This window comes from Marmota flaviventris, chromosome 12, assembly GCF_047511675.1.
Source record: "Marmota flaviventris isolate mMarFla1 chromosome 12, mMarFla1.hap1, whole genome shotgun sequence".
NCBI classification, from domain to species: domain Eukaryota; kingdom Metazoa; phylum Chordata; class Mammalia; order Rodentia; family Sciuridae; genus Marmota; species Marmota flaviventris.
In genome coordinates, this window is record NC_092509.1 from 28,625,347 (window position 1) to 28,648,954 (window position 23,608).

Sequence of the window (23,608 nt, forward strand, 5' to 3'; positions counted from 1 at the left end):
CTGTGAGTTTTATTCTTCAAGGTAATCACTGTTAAACATTCCAAATCAGTTCTTATAGACCTTTTTTCTATGCTATATAGATATCTCCAACAAAAACAAACCAACCAACCCCATAAGCACAACAAAAAAAGGGCAAGGCTCTCCATGCTGCTAATCTTCTGCAGCTCATGACTATTACAGGGGACAGGTCTTAGTTTTCTTTTTGTAACCTTTGAAAACTAATTTATCATATTCCTTTATTAGTCTCATTTCAAATAATATGTGCTTTTAAATAAATGCTAGATATTGAGGATAAATAAAAGATGAAGTTCCATTTCTGGAGTTTTATTCCTATAATATTTGAAGGCTTTTTGGGGGGACTATAAAATAATAGGCTAAATTTAATTTTAAAATATAGGGTTTTTTTAATGTTGTTGTTTGTTTGTTTTGAGGTACTGGAGATTGAATGCAGGGACATTTGACCATCAAACCATATTCCTACATTGTCAGCCTCCCTTTTAAATTATTATTATTTTTTAAAATTTTAAGACAGGGTCTCACTAAGTTGTTGACCTGACCTTGAACTTGTGATTCTCCTGCCCCAGCCTCCTGAGTAGCTGGGATTACAAGCGTACAATACCCAGCGGGTCTAAACATATTAAGTTATTTAATGTTACCAGTTAAACTCAGTTGTAATCTAATTTTATTTCATCTCTGGAAAACATGGCATTCCTGTGACCCTTTATATTCTGGATAATTTGATAGAGTTAAAATAAAAAGGTTATTATTTTAATATTGTTTTTTCAGAATTTTCTGTTGTTGTTTTAGGTGTTTGTAATACTGATAACTTCAGTTTGTTATCCATTACAATTGACTATGGTCCATTTGGTTTTATGGAGGCCTATAATCCAGGTATGTATGATTTATACATGTGTATGTATTTCATTTTTAAAAATGATTGGTTTACTTTAAATGGTTATAAATAATACAATGATGCAGTAGTAGAAAGAATTAGGTTCATTCATAAAATGGTTAGTTTTATGCCTACTAGATCTTTTGGGTACCATAAATGATACAATGAATCCTTTGGTGGTTTCTGTTTCTCTGAATTATATATTAGAGGAGATGATATAAAGTATTTCCGGGAATATGTTGTCAGACAGACCTGGGCTTGAGCTTTGGTGTCTGGATTTTAATGTCTCTGTGCATTTGGAAACTTCTCACTTCACTAATATATAAAATGCAGGTAACAGTAATCCACTAACAACTGGAGGGTTCAGAGAGGGCTTTGTGGAGGAGTGCACCTCCACAACTCCAGCTGGAGTTTGAAATACACACATGGGCTGGGGACGTTGCTCAGTGGTAGAGCACTTGCTGTCTTGAACAAGGCCTGGGTTCTATCCCCAGTACTCTCTCTTCTTATCATCAAAAAAGGAAATAGATATGTGATAAACTATACATTCCTATAGGTTAGAAATGTATTCCTCTATTAGGCAAATATTCATAATTTAAAAACTTTTAGTGTAAATGGGTAATAAATTATTTTGAGTTAAATATCTAATGTCAGAAAAAATTTTATCTAATAAATATAAATTTATTAAGTTTAAATATAACCGTTAAACAGAAAGAAGCTATTTATTTATTATTATCCCCATTGTTAAACTGTGATATTTGTTTTAAACAGATTTTGTACCAAACATATCAGATGATGAAAGAAGATATAAAATAGGAAATCAAGCCAGTATTGGAATGTTTAATTTAGATAAGTTGTTGCAAGCTCTAAACCCATTATTGGATCTTGGGCAAAAGCAGCTGTGAGTAAATCCTAAATCTATTAATTAAATCTATGTGAAAATATATTGTATAATGATAACTTTTTGAAAAACCAGAAACTAACATTTTAAATAAAATTTTATTATTTAATAATAAAGGTGTATACATACCCTATATATGATATTTATGATAAAAATTTGTGTATTTTTGTGGTACTGGGGATTGAACCCAGGGCCTCTACCACTGAGCTATATTCATGGCTTTCTTTATTTTTTTTTTATCTGGAAATAGGCTTTTGCTAAGTTGCTCAGGCTGGCCTCAAAATTGTGATTCTCCTGCTTTAGCCTCTTGAGTATCTGAATTACAGCTGTGTGTGTGCCATGTTGCCTGGATCAAGCTATATAGTTTTCTCTAGGACAATTTGGACTTTTTTCCATAGTTATTAGGATAAAGTTTTTATTGTTTATTGCTTTTGTGATGTTATGAAACCTTAGTTTATTTTCTATTTGATCCAAAGGGTGATTTATCACTATGTTTCTTAATTTCTAATTAGTGGGAATTATTTTGTCAATATTTTTATTTGTGCTTTTTTTTTTTTTTTTTTTTTTTTAAATAGTACTGGGAATTGAACCCAGGGCCTTAAGCATATTAGAAAGTACTCAAGCCCTGAGGTACAACTTCATCCCTTGTTCATATTTTTATGACCAAAGAATGTGTTTGGTAAAATCTCTATTATTTGTGGGCCAACATAAAATATTTTGGGACATGTTTAACAAACACACATAAAAATATATATTCCATAGTCAAAGGTTTTAATATATCAAAATGAGGGTATTAATTGTGTTATTCAAGTCCTTTATGACCCTATTTTTTTGTATTAGAAAAGTTTGATTCTTAAGAGATGCATATTAAGAGCTTCTTCTTTAGGCTGAGAATGTGATTCAGTGGTAGAATGTTTGCCTAGCATGTGTGAGGCTTTGCATTTGGTCCCTAGCACTGCAGCAAAATACAAAACACAATAATAACAACAAAAATCCAGAACAACTACTTTAATTGCAGTTTCTTTCTTTTTTTAGTACCAGGGATTGAACCCAGGAGCGCTTAATCAGTGAGCCACATCCCTAGCCTTTTTTATCGTTTATTTTGAGACAGGGTCTGGCTAAGTTGCTTAGGCCCTTACTATGTTGCTGAGGCTGGCTTTGAACTTGTGATCCTCCTGCCTCAGCCTCCCTAGCCATTGGGATTATAAGCGTGCACTACCATGCCTGGCTAATTGTATTTTTTTAAATCAAGTTTTAAAACATTGTTTGAAATTTGCATATTTATTCTTGTATTATTGGTACATACAGGTTTTTACTTACCTTTATTTTTTCCAAAAAGTATCTTCTACTTTACATTGTACTTCATCATTATTTTACTGTCACAACCCCCCAACCCCTCTTTTTTTTTTTTTTTAATTTGAAATATTCAGTTTTTCCCCTGTTGGTTTGGAAACTCTACTGAAAAAAAAAAAAAAAACAATTTTTTTTTCTCTACTGCTAATTCCTTTCTTTTTCTGCCTCTTTCTCTACTATTATATGAAAACAAGTTTCCAAATATTTTCCAGCATATTTTCTAAGATTCTAAAAGTCTTAAAATACGAAGATTCTATATGCCCATTGCTTTCCTTTCCATCCCAATAGGATGAGACTTATAGAATGTTTTCATGTTTTACCACCAGTTACCTGACTTCTAGAGTTTAATATTTTGATTTTTAGATTATTAGGTTCCTTTAAAGTGTTCCTCATCCCAGTACTGGGAACTGAACGCCAGGGTACTTAAACACCTAGCCACATCCCCAGCCCATTTTATTGTTTATTTTGAGACAGGGTCTCACTAAGTTACTGAGCTAAGTTATTGAGGCTAGCTTTGAACCCATGATCCTCCTGCCTTAGCCTGGGATTCTGTAATCCATTGTACCCCGCAGTACCTCCTCTATTTTTAGCACTCTCTCATCCTCTCATCCCTCCACTTAGAACCATTTCACTACTTACTACCATTTTTTTTTCATGGTTTCTTCTTGAAGTCTCTGCCTCAATTACTTTCCAAGTATTTCACTCATACAGGAAATATAGGCAATACATTCTCTAATTTGCATAACCTTTAGTATCTTAAATTTACTCTGGTAAATGATTGCTATCAGTATATTAATTAGTATGGATTCAGTTATATGTAGCAGTATTTTATCATTCATATTTATCTGCAGACCTAAGCCATGTTCTCCAGACTAGCTTTTTTGGTAATAAAGCTGAAATTTTAATCTCCATCTATCAATTGTGTGGTTTCTCATTCTGAATTTATACTAAAAGGGAACATGTTTATCTGTTTAAAGCAAGAGTAAATAATGATTAGACAGATTTGCAATGTTCACAGTTATTCAAATGGAAATATCATGTATGTATGTGAATATGCATGAATGGTAATCTGAGTACATTAATAAAGGAGAATGTTTAGATATTTATTGATTTATCCACTGGACATTGAGCACCTTAAGAGCAAGGACAATATTTTAATGATTTCTGTGTCTCAAATGTGTTTGCTAGAAGTTAAGATAAGTTAAGTGCAGTACTGGGGATTGAACCCAGAGCCTTGCCCGGGTTAGGAAAGTGCTCTACCACTGAGCTATATTCCCAGCCCTAAAATGTTTTTCTTCCCACCACCTTTATCCCTACAAAATCTAAAATTTACCTTTTCCAATTCATGATCCCAAACAGAAGACAAGGCATATAGTGGTTTTATTAACCATAGGTAGCAGGAATATTACTATAAAGAGGATAAAAGTTTTACAGGTCTTCTATGGTTTCCTTAATTTAATAAAAATATTGGTCATACAGTCATATAGTTAAAAATCGAAGTGGTGTAAAATGATGGTCATTAAGCATTCTTGCTGCCACCCTGTGTCTCATCAATTTTATATCTGATTTTCCCTGCAGTGTTCATTGATTCAACTAATATTTATTGAGTCTTAGGCATTCAAAGTGTTCCTGACACTAAATGCTAAGGCAGATAGAAATGAATAAAACAGCAGGGGAAAAAAGCCCATAGAGCTTACTTTTGGAGGGATAGACAGTCATTAAATAAAATAAGTTAATTATAAAGTATATTAGGAGATGAGCACTATGGAGGAAAATGAAGTGACAGGTGGTGAATACAGAGAAGGAGGCATTTAGAATTTTAGAATAATAGTCAGCACTTGGGCAAAGACTTGAAGGAGTTGTAGGAGCAAACCATGAAAATATCTGGGGGAAGGACACTAAGGGAAAGGGGACAGCCTGTGCAAAGGTCCTGAGGTCGAAGTGTATGTGTGTGTTTAAGGAACAGCAAGAATGCCAATGTGGCTGCACAAAATAAGCAGGTGGAAGTTACAGGAGATGAGGTCAAGGTAAAGGGAGTGGGACTTTAGAATGCATTAAGCTTTTGGATAATGTAAGATACACTTTGGAATGTTAAGAGCCAGTTTATTTAAAGATGAGGTTAAGGTGAAGAACCTTTAAGTTTATATTTCCATAAAATATTGTACTATTATTTCAGACTTTCAGAAAAATAAAATGTTATCAAATTGGGTGAGGTATTTGTAATGCATTAATTTGGTTCTAAGATGATTTTTTAAATTCACCAAAAAAATCTGTTACTCTGTTGGTATTATAGATACATGTCCACATTTATCCTATAAACAAATAGTTTATGACATGATTTGACCTGTACTATATACAAATCTTTGAGACAATATATTTATAGTGATAATTTTCTATGAGCTATGATATATAATTAAACTGCTAAGCTGTAATTAGTAGCATGTAATCTCCATGTTACTGAATATATGTGAAGGTTCTCTTTACTCTTTTAAAATTTTTAAAAATTAATTAATTTATTCTAACTTGGTATATATGACAGCAGAATGCATTTTGATTCATTGTACTCTTTATTCTTATAAAATATAATTTGAGAATGTTAATTTTAAATCAAGATTAACTCTTTCCTTTTTACTCCTCACCCAGTGCTGCTCAGATTCTCCATCAGTACCCTGCTCATTATTATGCAAGGTTTGTGAGTCTTGAATACAGATATTAAAACATCTTGGTTAGTTTGACAGTTGTTAAAATAGCGAGAATTTTAATAACAAATTGAATTGACATTTCTCCTTGTAGGTTTAGAAAATTGTTCAAAGCCAAACTGGGATTACTTGGAGAAAAGGAGGGTGATGATGATTTAATCGCATTTCTCTTACATGTGAGTTTATCACCTTTGTTAACATTTGCATTACTCTGCAGAATATTTTTGAAGTATTGAGATTGCTAAATGTATTAACTTTCATCAGCTCATGGAAAAGACAGAAGCTGACTTTACGATGACATTTCTGCAGCTCAGTGAGATTACCGAGAGCCAGTTACAGGAACTCAACATTCCTCAGGTATTAACTTGTGACAGTGGCTTTTTTCTTCATTCAGTTTTCTTTACCAGGTTTATTGACATACCATTTATATATCACAGAGTCCCACTCATAAACTGTATAATTCAGTTCTTTTTAATAATTAACAGATTTGCGTAATTGTAACAATCCAGTTTTAGAATGGTTTTATCACTCTAGAAAGATCCCTAGTGTTCCTCTGTAGTCAATCCTGTTTCTACTTACCCTGTCTCTAAAGGTGTCTGCTTTCTAGATATTTCATACACCTGGAACCACACAATATGGGATCTTTTGTGTCCAGCTTCTTCACTTAGTGTAGTTTCAAGGTTCATCCATGTCGTAATGTACATCAGTAGTTCTTTTCTCTTTACTGACTGTATGGCTTTATCCATGTGTGGGTAAACCACATTTTTCATATCCATTTACTAGTTGATAGACATTTTTGTTGTTTCCATTTTTTGGCCATTATGAATAAACGCTACTATAAATAATGATATACAAGTTTTTGTAGATATAAGTTTTCATTTCTCTTGGGCAGAATTAGGAGTAGAGTTGCTGGATTGTTTAGTAGATTTAAATTTAACTTTTTAAAAAACTGCTAAATTATTTCCAAAGTGGCTGCACGTAATTCAATGTTAAGAATGTGTTGCCTTTTCATTTCAGTGCTAGTACTGAAATGGAATTATCGAATGGTATGGGTATTACCAGAGGATTCCTATTTGTTGTGGAATTTTAGAACCATAGATCTATTTATAAGTCTCAAGTCTTTTAGATTGTAACCATTTTTTAGATTATTTTTGAGATTAAAGCCCAATTTTATTTTTATAATTTAAATTTTTTTACTTATTTATTTGTTGAAGGGCACCTAGATTGGTTCCATTACATTTTATGACATTCTCTGTATAGTTAATGTTATCTTTTTATAACTTTGTGTTGAAATCAGCCTACTCATGCATTTATTCAGCAAATACTGAGTACCCACTATTGTTGAGAGCTTTAGGGTCAGGCATTACAATAAATACTTTATAAAATAATGAAAAATTATTAATAATAATAGATATCATTTCCTGAGTACTTATTAGGGAGATGAGATACATTGTTACCAATAAGGGGACAAGACACTGCCCCTCCAACGCCAGCAACCCTGGGTGGGGCAGCATCGTGCATCCTTTTGTACTGGCTTCCATGGTCATTTTTGATCTAGGTAGCATGGAGTCAGTAAAGCCCATCATAACTTTTCCTGCTTTCAGTTTTTCTTCATGACATAACTCTTAACTCTTACGGTCTTTTAGAATAATTCAAACATTTTCATGTATCTAGAAAATTTTAGTTGTTACTTCACTTCTTTTAGTAAACCTTCAGTGACAGCCCAGTCTGACTTAGATATCCTTCCTCGCAGCTACCTGAACAGCTTGCTGCCTATTTTGATCTTGGCACTTTTCACACTGGTCTTGTAATGATGCATTTCCACTGGACACTTCTTTGGTTATGAAGGGACCAAAATTTAATCAGCTCTGTCTTTCAAATGTAGGGAAGACTTTAGCAAATAGTATGTACTCACTAAATGATTTTTGCCTGTTGGCAAGGATTGGTGAAAGAAAACAACTTGTGAATACTGTAAATATGCCTATCATTCTTCCAGCTGCGATTCTCTTGGGCTGTGGGTACCTACCACTTTGCCTTTCTGCCCTCTTTATTGGCACATGTCTATATGGCAACAGTACATTTAAGAAATCTGGTTTTAAAGGGATTTTTCAAAAAGACACTTTCAGAAGTTGCTAGATATTGTGGTTTATTAAACCTAGGGTCCAGAAACTACTAATTTTGTATAAGAAGTGAAAATAAAGTCCTGAAGTCCATGTCATTTGAGGGAGTAGCTCAATATAGTAATAATGGTAAAATTTTCATTAGTCTTTAACTTATTTTCTGTTAATAGAAAAACAGCAGGATTGGATCCTCATGCCTGAGGAAGCCCATCTGAAGGCATTTTCATGCTAAGAGCACTTTGTGTGACGTTCTGGCAGCAGAATTTCATGGTGGAGTGTGATCTGAGCAGCGAGTAAGCCCTTACTGGGTCTGCTAGCTCATTTGCACCAGCAGCTCCTTCTCCCATTACTGTGTCTTGAATTAAATGCAGATGTGGAGTCCAGGGAGGAAGCCAAGGGCAGATAACTTCTCTTTGGGGCTCTATGTCCAGTCATAGTCACCAAAAGAAAGGCAGCATAAGTCATAGGATGTAGAATTAGGGTCCTGTGGAATTTGAGTCTAGATGTTTTCACCTAGTAGCTGAATACACTTGAGCATGTCCAGGTCCCAGTGCTTCATCAGTAACACAGGCCATCAGTCCCAATCCCCACCCTCCCCCTCCTCCCCCTTCATGTTTAAATAGGTAGTGTAGTCACCTAATTAAAAGCCCTTGTCTCCACCCACACATTCCCCTCATGCTACTCCTGGGAGAAACCATTTTTATTAATTTCTTATATGTCCTTCTAGCATTTCTTGATGCAAGTGAAAGTATATTGTATTTTTCATATAAAAAAGAGCCTATTTATATAATATAGGTTTTAATAATATAATATATCCTGAAGACCTTTTTACATCAATAAATAGAATAATTCTCATTCTTTTTGTAGTGCAAAAACAATCTGTTGAAGTGTACCATATTTTATCTAACCAGTTCCCTACAGTGGGATTTCGGTTGGTCCCAAACTTCTGCTATTACAGTGAATATAGGGTATTTCATTTGGTACAGATGTAGGGAATTTCCAGGAATGAAGTTCTAGGATAAGGTCATATGCATTCGTAATTTTGCTAGATCTTATCAAATTGTTATAGGCTTTAATATTTTGTATTTTCATCAGAAATATGCCATTATCCCTCTGTAACTGTGGGGGACTAGTTTCAGGACCCCAATGGATACCACAATCTGTGGATACTCAAGTTTGTCATATAAAATGATGCAGCATTTACATATAACCTAGGCACATCCTCACACATAATTAAAAAAAAATTTTTTTTAGTTGTTGATGGACCTTTATTTTATTTATTTATTTTTATGTGGTGCTGAGAATCGAATCCAGTGCCTCATACATGCTCAGCAAGTGTTCTGCCACCGAGTCACAACCCTAGTCCCCTCACACATAATTTTATGTCATCTCTAGGTTGCCTTTCAGTACCTAATATAATGTTAATACTTGCAAATAGTTATGATACTGTGTTGTTTAGGGAATAAAGACAAGAACAGAAAGTTGGCACATGTTGAGTACAGACCTATTTTTTGTCTGAATGTTTTGATTCAGTTGATTGATTCCATGAATATGGAATCTGCAGATAAGGAGGGCCAAGCCAACTGCCTTTTTTATTTTTTTGGTACTAGGGATTGAATTCAGGGGTACTCAACCTCTGAGCCACATCCTCAACCCTATTTTTTTTGTATTTTATTTGGAGACAGCGTCTCACTGAATTGCTCAGTCCTCAGTTTTGCTGAGGCTGGCTTTGAACTTCTGATCCTCCTGCCTCAGCCTCCTGAGCTACTGGGATTACAGGCATGCACCACCATACCCAGTTCAACTGCTTTTATTTTTTTATATCTTTATTTAATTCATTTATTTATTAATTTATTAATGTGGTGCTGAGGATCAAACCCAGTGCCTCTCGCATGTTAGGCAAGCACTCTATTGCTGAGCCACAACCCTAGCCCCAACTGCCTCTATTTTTAAGAGGGAAAAATTTATTAAAGAAAAAGATCAAAATAAATGCTGGAAAAGAAAATATTGTGATTTTCTTCAAGGTGTATTTCCCTGATATTCTTTTTTATTAATTAATTAATTGATTTTAATTAGGTATATATGACAGCAGAATGTATTTTGATTCATTGTTCATAATTGCAGCACAACTTTTCATTTCCTGGTTGTATATGATGTAGTGTTGCACCATATGTGCAGTCATACATGTACCTAGGGTAATGATGTCTATCTCGTTTCACCATCTTTCCTTCCCCCATTCCCCCTCCCCATCTCTCCCTCCCCTTTGTCCCATCAAAATTCCTCCATTTTTCTCATGCCCCCCCCCCCCCCCTTATGGATCAGCATCCACTTATCAGAGAGAACATTTGGCTTTTGGATTTTTGGGATTGGCTTACTTCTCTTTGCAGATATTCTCCAACTCCATTCATTTACCAGCAAATGCCATAATATTATTCTCTTTCAGTGCTGAGTAATATTCCATTGTGTATATATACCACAGTTTCTTTATCCATTCACCTATTGAAGGGCATCTAGGTTGCTTTACAGTTTAGCTATTGTGAATTGAGCTGCTATGAATATCGATGTGGCTGCATTACTATAGTATGCTGATTTTAAGTCCTTTGTGTATAGACCAAGGAATGGGATAGCTGGGTCAAATGGTGGTTCCATTCCAAGTTTAAGTTGCCAAGGCTGACTTGAACTTGCAATCCTCCAGCCTCAGCCTCCTGAGTTGTTAGGATTATAGGGTTGTGCCATGATGCCCAACTATATACTTACTTTCTTAAAGTTAGAAATGGTGTCCTACTAATTTTTGTATCCTGCATGTAACTGTAGTTCCCAGCACATAGCCATCATTTCATAAATATTTGTTAAGTGAATTAATGGATAACTAAATAAAATGCAGTTGCAGATTAAGGTTTTCATATAATAAAAGACTTCCCTATGTAAAAAAATACTTGATAATATAAGTATTCAGTATGTAATCTCTATCTCTATTTATAAGAACTTTGTCCATTTTTAATTTCTCTTAAATCATGCCATTACCTGGATTTCTATGAGGTAGAATTTTAGAGTTAAATTTTTTAAATTTTTTTTGTAGTTGTATATAATAACTTTATTTTATTTATTTACTTATTTTTATGCGGTGCTGGGGATCGAACCCAGGGCCTTGCACATGCAAGGCAAGCGCTCTACCGCTGAGACATAACCCCAGCCCCATAGAATTAAATTTAAATAAGGAAAAAAAAATTTTTTTGTGAGACTTCCACTTGAAATGGCATTCTTTATAAAAATATGGGTGAGTTATTATTAAAGAACATAGACAATGTAAATAAACATGAAATTAAAACAAACTGAGCAAATATTAATATAATAACCAATATATTGACATATTTTCCTTTAGCAATTCTGGGCACTGAAGACAATTTCAAAGCATGAACTCTTTCCTACCTGGGTGTCCAAATACATTTTGAGACTGAAGAGGTAAAGTCATCTAATCACTTCCAATAAAAGTATGTGATATATTATTTTATCATTGTTAACCTATCAGATTCCTCCCTTCAGTTCCATTTTTCAGAGTTACTTTCTTTCTTTTTTTTTTTTAGTTGTAGATGGACACAGTACCTTTATTTTATTTGTTTTATTTATTTATTTATTTTTTTATATGGTGCCAGGGATTGAACCCAGTGCCTCACGCATGCTAGGCAAGCGCTCTACCACTGAGCCACAGCCTCGGCCCTCAGTGTTTCTTTTTATCCTGGATGAAGCACCTAGGGAAACACCTCACCTGAGCAGAGAGCATTCACCTATTCATTCAACTCTGATTACACAGCTCACACCCTGAGCCATGGAGGAAGGTCTGTAGGCTTCTGTCCAGTGTCTATTTACTGTCACATCATGCCTCATAATGAATTAGAAGCAGCCAACATGACAGAGTAAAGGAGCTGAAGGTATTGGCAGGTGAAGGGAGAAGGAAGAGCCAGGAAAACCACAGGATGTTCAGGACAGAATAGGCCTTTGCCACTTAATGGCTCTTGCTAGCTATTTATAAAAGGAACTCTCAAAAGGGAACCCTCAGTAATCAAGAAAAAGTTAAATTATGTTCAGAAAACTTATGTTCAAGACAAGGAAAAGCATCAGTGTAGTTTTTTTTTTAGACAAAATGGTTTTGTTGGTGGGTGGTAGGGGTACCAGGGATTGAATCCAGGGGTACTTAACCACTGAGTCCACATCCCCAGCTCCTTTTTTAATTTTTAATTTTGAGAGAGGGTCTTGCTAAATTGCTCAGGGCCTTGCTAAATTACCGAGGCTGGCATCAAACTTGAGATCTTCTTGCCTCAGCCTGCTGAGTTGCTGGGATTACCGACATGTACCACCACACTTGGCAAAGCATAAGTTTTTCATTGTATAAAATAAAAGTTTTTAGCTACCTGATCTGCAAGGTATTTAACTCTCTAACTCTCAAGGTCTTAACTGTAGTAAAATGGAGGATATTTTATAAGGATGAACAATAATATGTAGAAAGTATCTTGTGCCTGGACATAACACACATCTAATAAATGATAGCTTTAAAAATAGATATCTTTTATGTATTGATTTTCAGTTTACCATGTAACTTCATACCTGGCTTGAGATGGAAAAAAATGAAAGTTAGTTCATTTTGCAGTGCAGGATCTAACAAGATGAAATAAGTCATGACAGAAAAACCTAAGACTTAGCCTTGAGACTTGTATCAGGAGCTAATGTGTGTCATCTGGATTTCGTTGCTAGTCACTTGTTTTTGGCAGCTTTTTCGTTGCTGTGGCCAAAAGACCTTACAAGAATAATTAGAAGAAGAAAAGTTTGTTTGGGGACTCATGGTTTCAGAGGTCTTAGTCCATAAATCGCCAGCTTCATTCTTTGGGACCTGAGGTGAGGCAGAACATCATGGCACAAGTGTGTGGCAGAGGAAAGCAGCTGGGGATACATAACAGGAAGCAGAGAAAAAGAGATCTGGTCAAGAAGGAGAAAATATAAATCCCAAAGGCACACCCCCAGGTACCCACCTCCTGCAGTCACACCCTACCTGCCTATAGTTACCACCAAATTATTCCTTATCAGGAGATTGCTGCACTGATTATGTTAAACCTCTTACATCCCAGTCATTTCACCTCTAAACTTTGTTATATTATCTCACATATGAACTTTTGGGGAACACCTAATATATAAACCATAATATCACTTAGGTCCATTTGGACAATCATTCAGAACTCGTAGACCAGCCCAGAATATCAATAATCTCAGCAGTTAAGAGAAAGAAGAAATTGAAAGAAAAATAATTGGCAGTCTGTCATATTTAGATTTGTTTGGTTATAACAGAGTGGATGAGATGGTAAAATGAAAAGAAATTTTGTGAGCTCAAGGCTGCAGTTTTGCTTCTGTTATTTTGGAGAAATAATAAATGTTAAACAGTATGCTTTCAAGAAAATGAGAAAAATCAATTTCCACAAAAGACAGAGGCATAATGAGCAGTTCATTTATTTTTAAGGTACATTCCCATATATTATATTTAACTGATCTATATATTGAAATATCTAAAAAATTGGTTGCACAAATTTATGTAACAATGTCTACTAGGGATATGGAATTAAAGAATAATATGGGCATGAAGAAATAAACATCTAAAAGGAATGTACAGGTCAGTGAAATCTGAGTCCTCAATTCCCTTCAGGAATCTTTTCACTTCTAAGTACATCTGGCCTGGGTTTACTGTTCTCAGAGGAGTAGTGTATTGTGCGCTCTGGAGACAGGCCCGCTAGATGGTGTCAGCCTGTCACTGGACACTTCACTGCTTTTTCTCTCTTATGTGTAATTATTTCTTATTTATTGGTTCTTTTTAGTTATACATGACAGTAGAATCCATTTTGATATTATTATACAAGCATGGAGTATACCTTATTCTAGTTAGGATTCCATTCTTATGGATGTACGTGGTGGTGGGATTCACTGTGATGTTCTCATATATGTACACATGAAAATTATGTTAGATTCATTCCACTCTTTCCTTTTTCTATTCCCCTCCCTTCCCTCCATTCCCCATTGTCTAATCTACTGAACTTCTCTTCTCCCTACCCCTTACTGTGGGTTAGCTTACACATATCAGAGAAAACATTTGACCTTTGGCTTTTCTAGACTGGATTATTCACTTAGTATAGTAGTTTACAGATCTGTCCATTTACTGACAAATATCATAAAATTCTTCTTCTTTATGGCTGAGTAATAGTACACTATGTATATGTATACCGCAATTTCTTTATGCATTCATCTGTTGAAGGGCACCTAGCTTGGTTCCATAGCTTAGCTCTTGTGAATTGAGCTGCTATAAACATTGATGTGGCTGCCTCACTGTACTAAGCTGATTTTAAAGCCTTTGTATATATTCTGGTATATAATTTTTAACCCCTTTATTCAGTTATAACTTGAATACCATAAAATTTGCCCATTTGAAGTTATAATGATTTTTATCCAAAGTTAAAAAAGTTGTGCTGTCATTATGATCTAGTTTTTAAGCATTTTCCACTTAACCTGACATAACTTTTGTTTCCTCATCTATACAATGCATTTAGATTATTGCAGAAATTAAATTAGTTCCACATAGTAAGTACTCAACTACTGTATTATTACAGAGCACAGTAACTGTCTTTGCAACAGGAGTGTAGGCAACCCTGGGATGAATATAGTGTGTTTCTTGGTTTGTTTATTTGTTTTGGTGTCAGGGATTGAACCTAGGGGCACTTAAGGACTGAGCCACAACCCTGGCCCTTCTAATTTTTTATTTGGAGACAGGGTCTCACTAAGTTGCTTAGGGCCTTGCTCAGTTGCTGAGGCTGGCTTTGAACTTGTGATCCTCCTGCCTCAGCCTCCCACGCCACTGGGATTTCAGGTGTGTGCCACTGTACCTGGTGAGTACAGTGTTTTCTAGAAACCAGAAGACTGAAAATATGTTGCCACTTAAAATAATTTCAAAACATTAAAAAAAAGGTTTTTTTTTTTTTTTTTTTTTTTAGGGTCCTGTGACACTCAGGACAACCACTGGGGTTTTTTTGTTGTTGTTCAAAGGTGATACTTATGATGATGTTTCATTTTATAGGACTATAAGATTGATTAGGAATAGTTTTAGTCTTTTGTGACTGTAAAGATTGATGATGAATAGTCTATTCTACAGTTGTAATGGAAAAAATTAAGATTGTCAGACTTTCAGAGGAAAGTAGTTGATATCCCCAAATGAAATACTTCCATTTATTTAAAATATGTTACCCTAACTAGCTCTGGCATTGTTTGATTTGGTTTATATTGCCAAGAACATTTTTTTAAAGAGAGAGAGAGAGAGAGAGAGAGAGAGAGAGAGAGAGAGAGAGAGAGAGAGGTGTACTACAGTGGCACACACCTGAAATCCCAGTGGCGTGGGAGGCTGAGGCAGGAGGATCACAAGTTCAAAGCCAGCCTTAGCAACTGAGAGAGAGAGAGAGAATTTTTTTTTAATATTTATTTTTTAGTTTTTGGTGGACACAACATCTTTATTTTATTTTTTTATGTGGTGCTGAGGATCAAACCCAGCACCCTGTGCATGCCAGGTGAGCGTGCTACCACGTGAGCCACATCCCTAGCCCAAGAACAATTTTTTAAAGCCATGAAATACCTACATTGGCATTATCTGCATGAAAATTTGTTTGGTTGTAATTTTTGTCCAGCACCAAATGGATTTATCCAGCAAGCATTACTAAGCCCAATTATGTGCCTTTTTGCACTTGTCACATTATTTAAAGCTGAAGTCTCCAAGATGAATTAGATTTCTGCCTTCAAAGAGCCTATGATCTAGTGAATCAGTGCTTATCTCATTATATGAACTCTGGTTGGACTTTGTTGGGATATAATTCTCACAAATCACTGCTTAAAATTTTATTGCCAAAAGAAATAACTTCAAACAGAAGGTTCCAAACCAGATAAGATTGTACAGAATCAAGTAACTACTCAAAGAATCTTATATAGGTGGAATATCCCTTATTCAAAATGCTTTTTTCAGATTTCAGATTTTTTACATTTTGGAATGTTTGCATAGATTTAACTGGGTAAACCTCCCTATCAAAAATCTGACATCTTAAATTTGATCCTGAGTATTTCTGCTTGCAGTTGCAATTCCTAGAGTGTTTTAATAGTACTTTCTTGCTAGGTTCCTATAAAGCTTTTGTCAAATTTGTGACTCTTAACTGGATGACTGTACTCTCACTCTCAGCCTAAGCTGAATGTATCCACAATTCCCTTCACATCTCAGTTACCCATTTGTGTAAAAAATGCAAATACACTATTTGTGTATATGTGTTTTTATTATAAAGGAATTCTGTATGAAAATGAAATCTTTCAGAAGAATTTAAAAGAACCCTATATTCCCTTCATCCAAATACAATTACTACTTAAATTTTGATGTGTTTGCCTCTAATTTCTTTTTTTTATTGCTTTTTTTTTGGTACTGGAGTTTGAATCTGGGGCACTTAACCACTGAGTTCATCCCAGCCCCTTTATTAAATTTTAATAAATTTTGAGATTTTGAGATTTTGAGACAGGGTCTTACTAAAGTTGCTTAGGTCCTCCCTAAATTGCTGAGGCTGCCTTTGAACTTGTGATCTTCATGCCTCAGCCTCCTAAGCCGTTGGGATTGCAGATGTGTGCCATTGCCCCTGGCTCTATGTGTTGTGATTAGGAGAAAATATAGTAGTGTCATACTATTGTGTAATATTCTTTGTCTCTCCCCCCTCTCCTTCCCTTTCTTCCTTCTTTCTATTGAACCAGGGCCTTATACATTCCAAGCATATGCTCTCCCCCTAAGCTATATCCCTGGCCCCTATGGTATAATTTCAGATCTTTTATTTCACTAAAAATAAATTAAGCATATTTTCTTGCTATTTAATTAATTTTTAAATATTTTTATTTGTTCTTATTAGTTAGACATGACAGTAGAATGTATTTTGACATATTACATACACATATGTGGAGTATAACTTCCCATTCTTTTGGTTGTACATGATGTGGATTTACATTGGTTTTGTAGACATGTATCCACATAGGAAATTCATATCTGATTCATTCTACTGTCTTTTCTATTTCCATCTCCCTCCCTTCCCTTTATTCCCCTTTGTCTAATCCAAAGTACTTCTATTCTTCCCTATCCCTCACTTCTTATTATAAGTTAACATCCATATATCAGAGAGAACATTCAGCCTTTGGTTTTTTGCATTTTTATAGTGCTCAAGCTTGAATCCAGGGCCTTGGAAACGCTAAGCAATCACTCTACCACTGAGTTATATTCCCAGCCCTAGACTATATATGTTTTATGACTGCATAATATTTCTTTGAAAATATATGTAATGTTTACTAAACCTATTCCCCTATTATTAAATATTTAAGTTGCTTTTAGTTTTCCTTTAATACAAATAATTCCTTTTATGTTTAAATATGTTTCCTTAGACTGTATTCCTACAGAAGTAGAATTACTGGATCAAAGGATCCTTAATTTTTAGATTATCTATTGTAATGACAGATCTTTAAACCTAAGTTGAAATGGAATAGGTATCTACTCTTCATTCTAGTAACTTGGAAACTGAAGCTGGGAATCATGTAACTGATCTCTTCAGAATTCTCAGACTATCTGTTAGACCAATGGGAAGAGCAAGCTTCCTTTCCACCCAGTTGATAAATCTTTTTAGAAAAGGCTCATCTCAAATAAAGACATGGTTCCTAGAATTTTTCAAAATGTACCATTATTGAAATATTTTTTAAAAGAATATTTGTTTTTTAGTTGTAGTTGGACACAATACCTTTGTTTTTATTTATTTATTTTTATGGGGTGCTGAAGATCAAACCCAGGGTCTTGCATGCACTAGGTGAGCACTCTACCACTGAGCCACAACCCTAGCCCCTGAAATACTTTTTTAATATAAAAAAATGCATGTTATTGTAAAAAAAAATACAGGTATATAAAGGGTTTTATCACGTGACCTTTCCTGTTTGCTCCTGGGCAGAATCGACTCAGTGCAACTGAGTCAGACTGCAGTTCTGTTGTTTGCAGATGCTAAAGGCAGAAACTGTTTTATTATTTCACTCTCCATGTGGGCTGCTAGGCCGAATTCAAATGAACTATCTACTTTCCTTTAGCTTTATGGAATGCTTAATAAGCTTACAGTGGTGGAGAAAAACAAATTAATGATGAAACTAAATAAAACAGGTGTTGATCATGATACTAAAGTGTTTTTATGTATCATAATAAATACTCAACATTATTCAGAAACATTCAATATTGTCTGATACTGACACTTCTCCTTTGAGCCAGCAAACTTTTAAAAGATTAACTAATTTCACTGGTGATTTAACGTGGCCTTTGTTCACTCAGTAATTTATTGTTCTAAGATTACCTTCTCCTCTGGGTTAAGCTGTTAACCCTAGGTATGTGCTGAAGAACTGGATGGCTGAATCTGCAGTACAGAAAGCAGAAAGAAATGATTTTTCAGAGGTAAGATGGTTGACTTCCCTGGTTTATTTTTATTAATTTTAAATGTGATATATTTTAAATATACTTATTGTGTTTATAAACATTCTCAACCATACCATTACCAACACCAGCTTCCCACATTTCACTCTGCCTGTTTTTTCTTGCTTATCAGAGAATCATTTTCTCTTATTTTCTACTTTAATGTGTTCATATTTTAATTATTCATTTTAATTAAAAAAATTCATATGTACAATATTTGAACTTCTGAGGGTCTGATTCTGCTGTTTATTGTTTTTGTTTGGACATTTTTGAGTTTTAATCTCTGAAATGTAGTTGAGGGTGTGTCATTTCAGAGGGCATAGTTAACATTTAACATAATTAGGTCCTATCAGGTTAGAATTATCCTGTGCTTCTACCATGGCACTGCCAACCTGAGTCCATTTTAAATTAATCTTAGCAACAATGAAGATGAATCAATTAGAGCTACGCACATCAGCATGAATGAATCTCACATATAATGTGAAACATAACAAGCAGGAAGCAGAATATTTTTACATTGTGTTACCATTATATATAGTAGAAAAACATACAAAAACATACTAGTATCGTGCAATATGGCTTCAACCATATTGGAAATATTTGGTTTATGAAACTGAATAGAGGATACACAGGTGCTTATTATATTATTCTGTATAGCGTCTCCACTTCAAATCTTTCATAATTAATTGTTTAAAGATACATTACACATAGTATATTCTTTTAGACCAAAAATAGCCCTGGCATTCATGTTGTCAATGACCGGTCCTAATCCTGGAGCAAATAATATTGATGGTCATGGCCCTCTTTCTCTCTAAACTTATCACAGCCTAAGATGTACTCACAACATGCTGTGTAGTCACTATCAACTGATCAGAGTTGGCATGTAAAGGAAACTATTTTTGCTATTTCTAATTCAGAACTTGAACTAACTTTTTATTTCAGTAGTCTAACTAGCCTGACAATTTTAGGTTTTCATTTTGGAAAATGGAATATTTTTAAATGTAATTTTTTATGGCACTAAGGAAAACAAAGAGAAGGAAATAACTCAGCATTTATCACTTGATAAATTTATCTGAGCTGGGGAAACTAAAGTTGTTTTGTTGGCCTGTTTCTCTTCTTTCCCTAGCTTATATTCTTTCTCTTCCTCCAAATTATATTGGAGTAATAATACATTGCTTACTGGGTGGAGTGGAAAGATAGGATTTCTTAAGTTCAATGACTTTTGTTTATTTTCCTGATGTAGGGGATTGAACTCAGGACCTTGTGCATGCTAGGCAAGCACACCATTGAGCTATATCCCCAGAATGATATGACTATTATAGACCACACTTGGCCGCCATCAGCACAGAATGATATAGGACAGGTACATAGCTTCCAAGAGGGCAACATGAGGTTCCTTGTGTTTAGGAGTTTTTGCAGCAGTACACACCAGCAGTAAGGCCCAACTGTGCAGCCTGGGTGCAAGGAGACAAGAGAGCCACAGTGGGAAGATTCAGGGGTATCCCTGGCTTAAAAGATTCATGCTGCACAGAAACCAGTCTCTCATCACAACTTGATAGGCAGAGTTTCCAAAGTCCGCACAACAGACTATACCTACAGGTACCACACTTAGGAAAGCCCAAAGCACTATATCAGGTATTTCCAGTTCTACCAGTCCTTAAGCAATTGTCAATCATAGTCAATATTGTATGGTGATACTATTCATATACCATATATCAGGTTATCAGGGGAACAGACCTAGAAACTAAACTAAAGGTCAAATTCTCATTTCCCTCTCAAGAGAGGGAAAAGATTTTGTTAAACCTTTGTACATGTAGCCCTTTATATCTGCAACTGGTTTTCTTCTTCTTTCATCAAATATTTCTTGAGAATCCACTCAATGCAAGGCACTGGAGAGAAGTGTAAAAATCTAGCTGGGATGTTTTTAAACTAGTAGGTAAGATTGATAGGTATGCAGCTAACTTCAATAAAAGGACATGGCTAGTAAATTCTTGGAGAAAAGTTCCAGGAGGGGCTCTAAGAGCATTATGTTTATCATGATGCAGTCTTCCTATTTAAATAATAATACACATAGCCAAGAAATAAGTGAAAAAATGTTCGACATTCTTAGGCATCAAGGTAATGCAAATCAAAACTACACTGAGATTTTATCTCCAGTAAGAATGGAAATCATCAAGAATATAAATAGTAATAAATGCTGGTGAGGATGTGGGAGAAAAGGAACATTTATACACCGTTGTGGAATTGTGAATTAGTATAACACAATGGAAATCAGTATGGTGGTTCCTCAAAAGACTAGGAACAGAATCACCATGTGACCCAACTATACCACTCCCCGTTATTTATCCCAAAGAATTGAAGTCAGCATAGTATAGCGATGTACACATAACTGTGTTTATAGCAGCATGATTCACAATAGCCAGATTATAGAGCCTGTCAACAGATACTGGATAAAGAAAATATGGTATATGTATGTAATGGAGTTTTATTCAGTCATAAAGAAGAAGGAAATTATGTCATTTGCAGGAAAATGGTTGGAACTTGAGATATTATGTTAAGTGAAATCAGTAAAGTCTCATTAAGTCTTTTCTGTCATATGTGGAAGCTAGAGAGAAAAAAGGAAAACAAAGGTTGGAGGAACTCATGAAATTAGAAGGGAGAACAGTAGAGTAGAGGAAGGGAACTAGGGGGAAAGAGGAGAAGAGGGAAAGGGGAGGTATTGGGAAATGAAACTGACCAAATTATATTGTATACGTGTAATAATATGTCATAGTCAGTCCCACTATTTGTATAATTATAATGCACAATAAAAAATTAATTAAAAAATAAAAACTAGGATAGTGGCACCTGCCTGTAGTCCCAGCATCCAGAAAGCTGAGGCAGGATGGTTGCTTGATCCCAGGGCTTTGAGGCTAGGCTGGCAACATAGCAAGACCCTATCTCAAAACAAACAAACAAACAAACAAACATTAGTGATATACTAATATGGTCTTTTGGCTTTAATGTCTTAGTGTAGATAATCATCCACCTTTTTAGTTAGTTCATTTGTTTAGTTTGAGACAAGTCTCAAGAATTATTTGATGAAAGAAGAAGAAAACCAGTCTCCAGGCTGGCTCAAGCTTATGAGCTCAAGTGACCCTCCCGTCTCAGCCTCCTTAATAGCTAGGACTACAACTGCACACCACCACATTCAGCTTCAGTCACCTTTTTCTATCAGAATGAGGCATTTCCTTCATAATACCTAAGGAAGTCACAAAATCACTGAAAATATACATTGTGGTTTTGGGCTTATTGTTGAAAGAGATGTGTCTTAGATGCCTCCATTTATTTTCATAGGGCAAAATTCCACATGAGGAAGCAATATGAGCTGGAATCCATGCCCTTGATTTGGAAAGCTTGCAAATCATTAACAACCTTTTATTTTTCAAAATATTTTAGAAAATTATAATCCTCAATGCTGTGAAGGAATCTTGAAATTACAGGGATATATTTATAGTCTTCATGGATATATATATATATATGTATGTATATATATATTGGAAGAAAACTACATATATATATGTATATATATGTTTTTTTCTCTCTCATTTTGGTCAAAGTAGTACTTAAAAAATTTCTGTGGAATAATAGACATTCTAAGTAACAATTATAGTTGAGGTTTTGATAAAAGATAAAATGTATAAATATTTGCAAATACATTTAAAATGTACCTTGCCACTTTCAAAATTTAGAAAATTAACAAAGGTCCTGAGTAAGAAAATCTGTTTTACCTACTTGAATTGTTTAACTAGGTCCGTCTTCTCCAGCAAGTACTTCGGAGTCCTTTCCAGAAACATTCTGCCGCTGAGAGAGCAGGCTACGCCTTACCCACTCCTTCTTGGGCTAAAGATCTCAGAGTCAGTTGCTCATCTTAATTTGGGAAAAATCAATTAAAAATACTTCTATTATTGAACTTAACATGGAATAATCTATTTTGTAAATTCTTAATTATCATCTACATTTTGATGACAACCCCATGTTTAATAATAATGATTATATGCAAAAATATTTTTAGCCAAATAAATTGGACCTTATTCTTGAAACATCTCTGTGATTATTTTTGTTCTAATCAATAACTTAATGGAAGAACAAAATGTTTTTAGCAAAACAATGAGTTAACCTCAATGACTAAGAAATCTTCTGACAGTATTTTAATCAAAATGATTTGTAGGTATTCATCTAGTACTTACAAAATATTATGAATTTTGGGGTACATTGATAAGCATGTAGTTTAATTGTACTCCTAGATGATTTTTTTCTGTTATGGAAACATTTACTGAAGTAGAGAAAATATTTTTATGACTCAAATTTATATTTAACCATCTTACTAATTATAAGTGCATGGCCAATCTTCCCTCACCTATATAGCCACTGGGTTCAAGATATATATAAATATATATAAATAGCAGAAAGATCAGTAGAGGAGAGGAAAGGAAACAGGGAGAGGGAGGAGAGGGAAGGGAAGGATAAGTATTGGGGACTTAATTGAACCAAATTATATTCCATGCATTTATAATTATGTCAAAATGAATCCTAACATTATGTATAACTAATATGAATGAATACAAAAATGAAGAAATTTAAAAGTTTCTAAGGCCCAATTATTGAGTTGAATCATCTTAATATTATACCAGCCATTATTTCTGTGATCAAATCAAATATGTGAATCATAATAAAGATCTAAATGTTCTCCCTTTGAGGATTTACGGCAAAATCTTACTTCAGATTCTATCATATGGCAGGTTAAATGTTTCCTATAAACTGTCAAATGCTGTAGTTTTAGTTGCAGTTGACCTATTACATGGGTCTTTGTCCTGATGACATTATATAAGAAATTGTATAGTTTTTATGAACCAAGATATAGGATTATTGTCTTAATCCTTGCACTCTTTGCCACATCCCCCAGCTCTGTCCTGGCTTTTGCACTTGCCCTCATCCAAAGACCTCACTTAGCTTCATGAAAAAAGAACAAATTCTGCTTTGTTTCCAGGACCAATCTAAATAATCACACTTAGGCATAGGAGCTGTCTGTGAAAACCTTCTACTCAGATACCAAAGACTGTT

The 23,608-nt window shown here is 34.6% G+C and overlaps 1 protein-coding gene across 1 annotated transcript in view; it reads left to right on the top strand.

The window, feature by feature from the left end:
• Window positions 1-22,587, top strand: part of LOC114106255 (protein adenylyltransferase SelO-like) — a 40,438-nt gene extending 17,851 nt beyond the window's left edge. Inside the window, exons 12-19 of the mRNA XM_071619661.1 lie at window positions 808-891; window positions 1,664-1,793; window positions 5,790-5,834; window positions 5,940-6,021; window positions 6,110-6,202; window positions 11,348-11,427; window positions 18,408-18,487; window positions 22,297-22,587. Of these exons, the coding sequence (XP_071475762.1) occupies window positions 808-891; window positions 1,664-1,793; window positions 5,790-5,834; window positions 5,940-6,021; window positions 6,110-6,202; window positions 11,348-11,427; window positions 18,408-18,414 (521 nt within the window). The 3' untranslated portion in view covers window positions 18,415-18,487; window positions 22,297-22,587. The remainder of the gene's footprint in view (window positions 1-807; window positions 892-1,663; window positions 1,794-5,789; window positions 5,835-5,939; window positions 6,022-6,109; window positions 6,203-11,347; window positions 11,428-18,407; window positions 18,488-22,296) is intronic.
• Window positions 22,588-23,608: the final 1,021 nt, after the last annotated feature.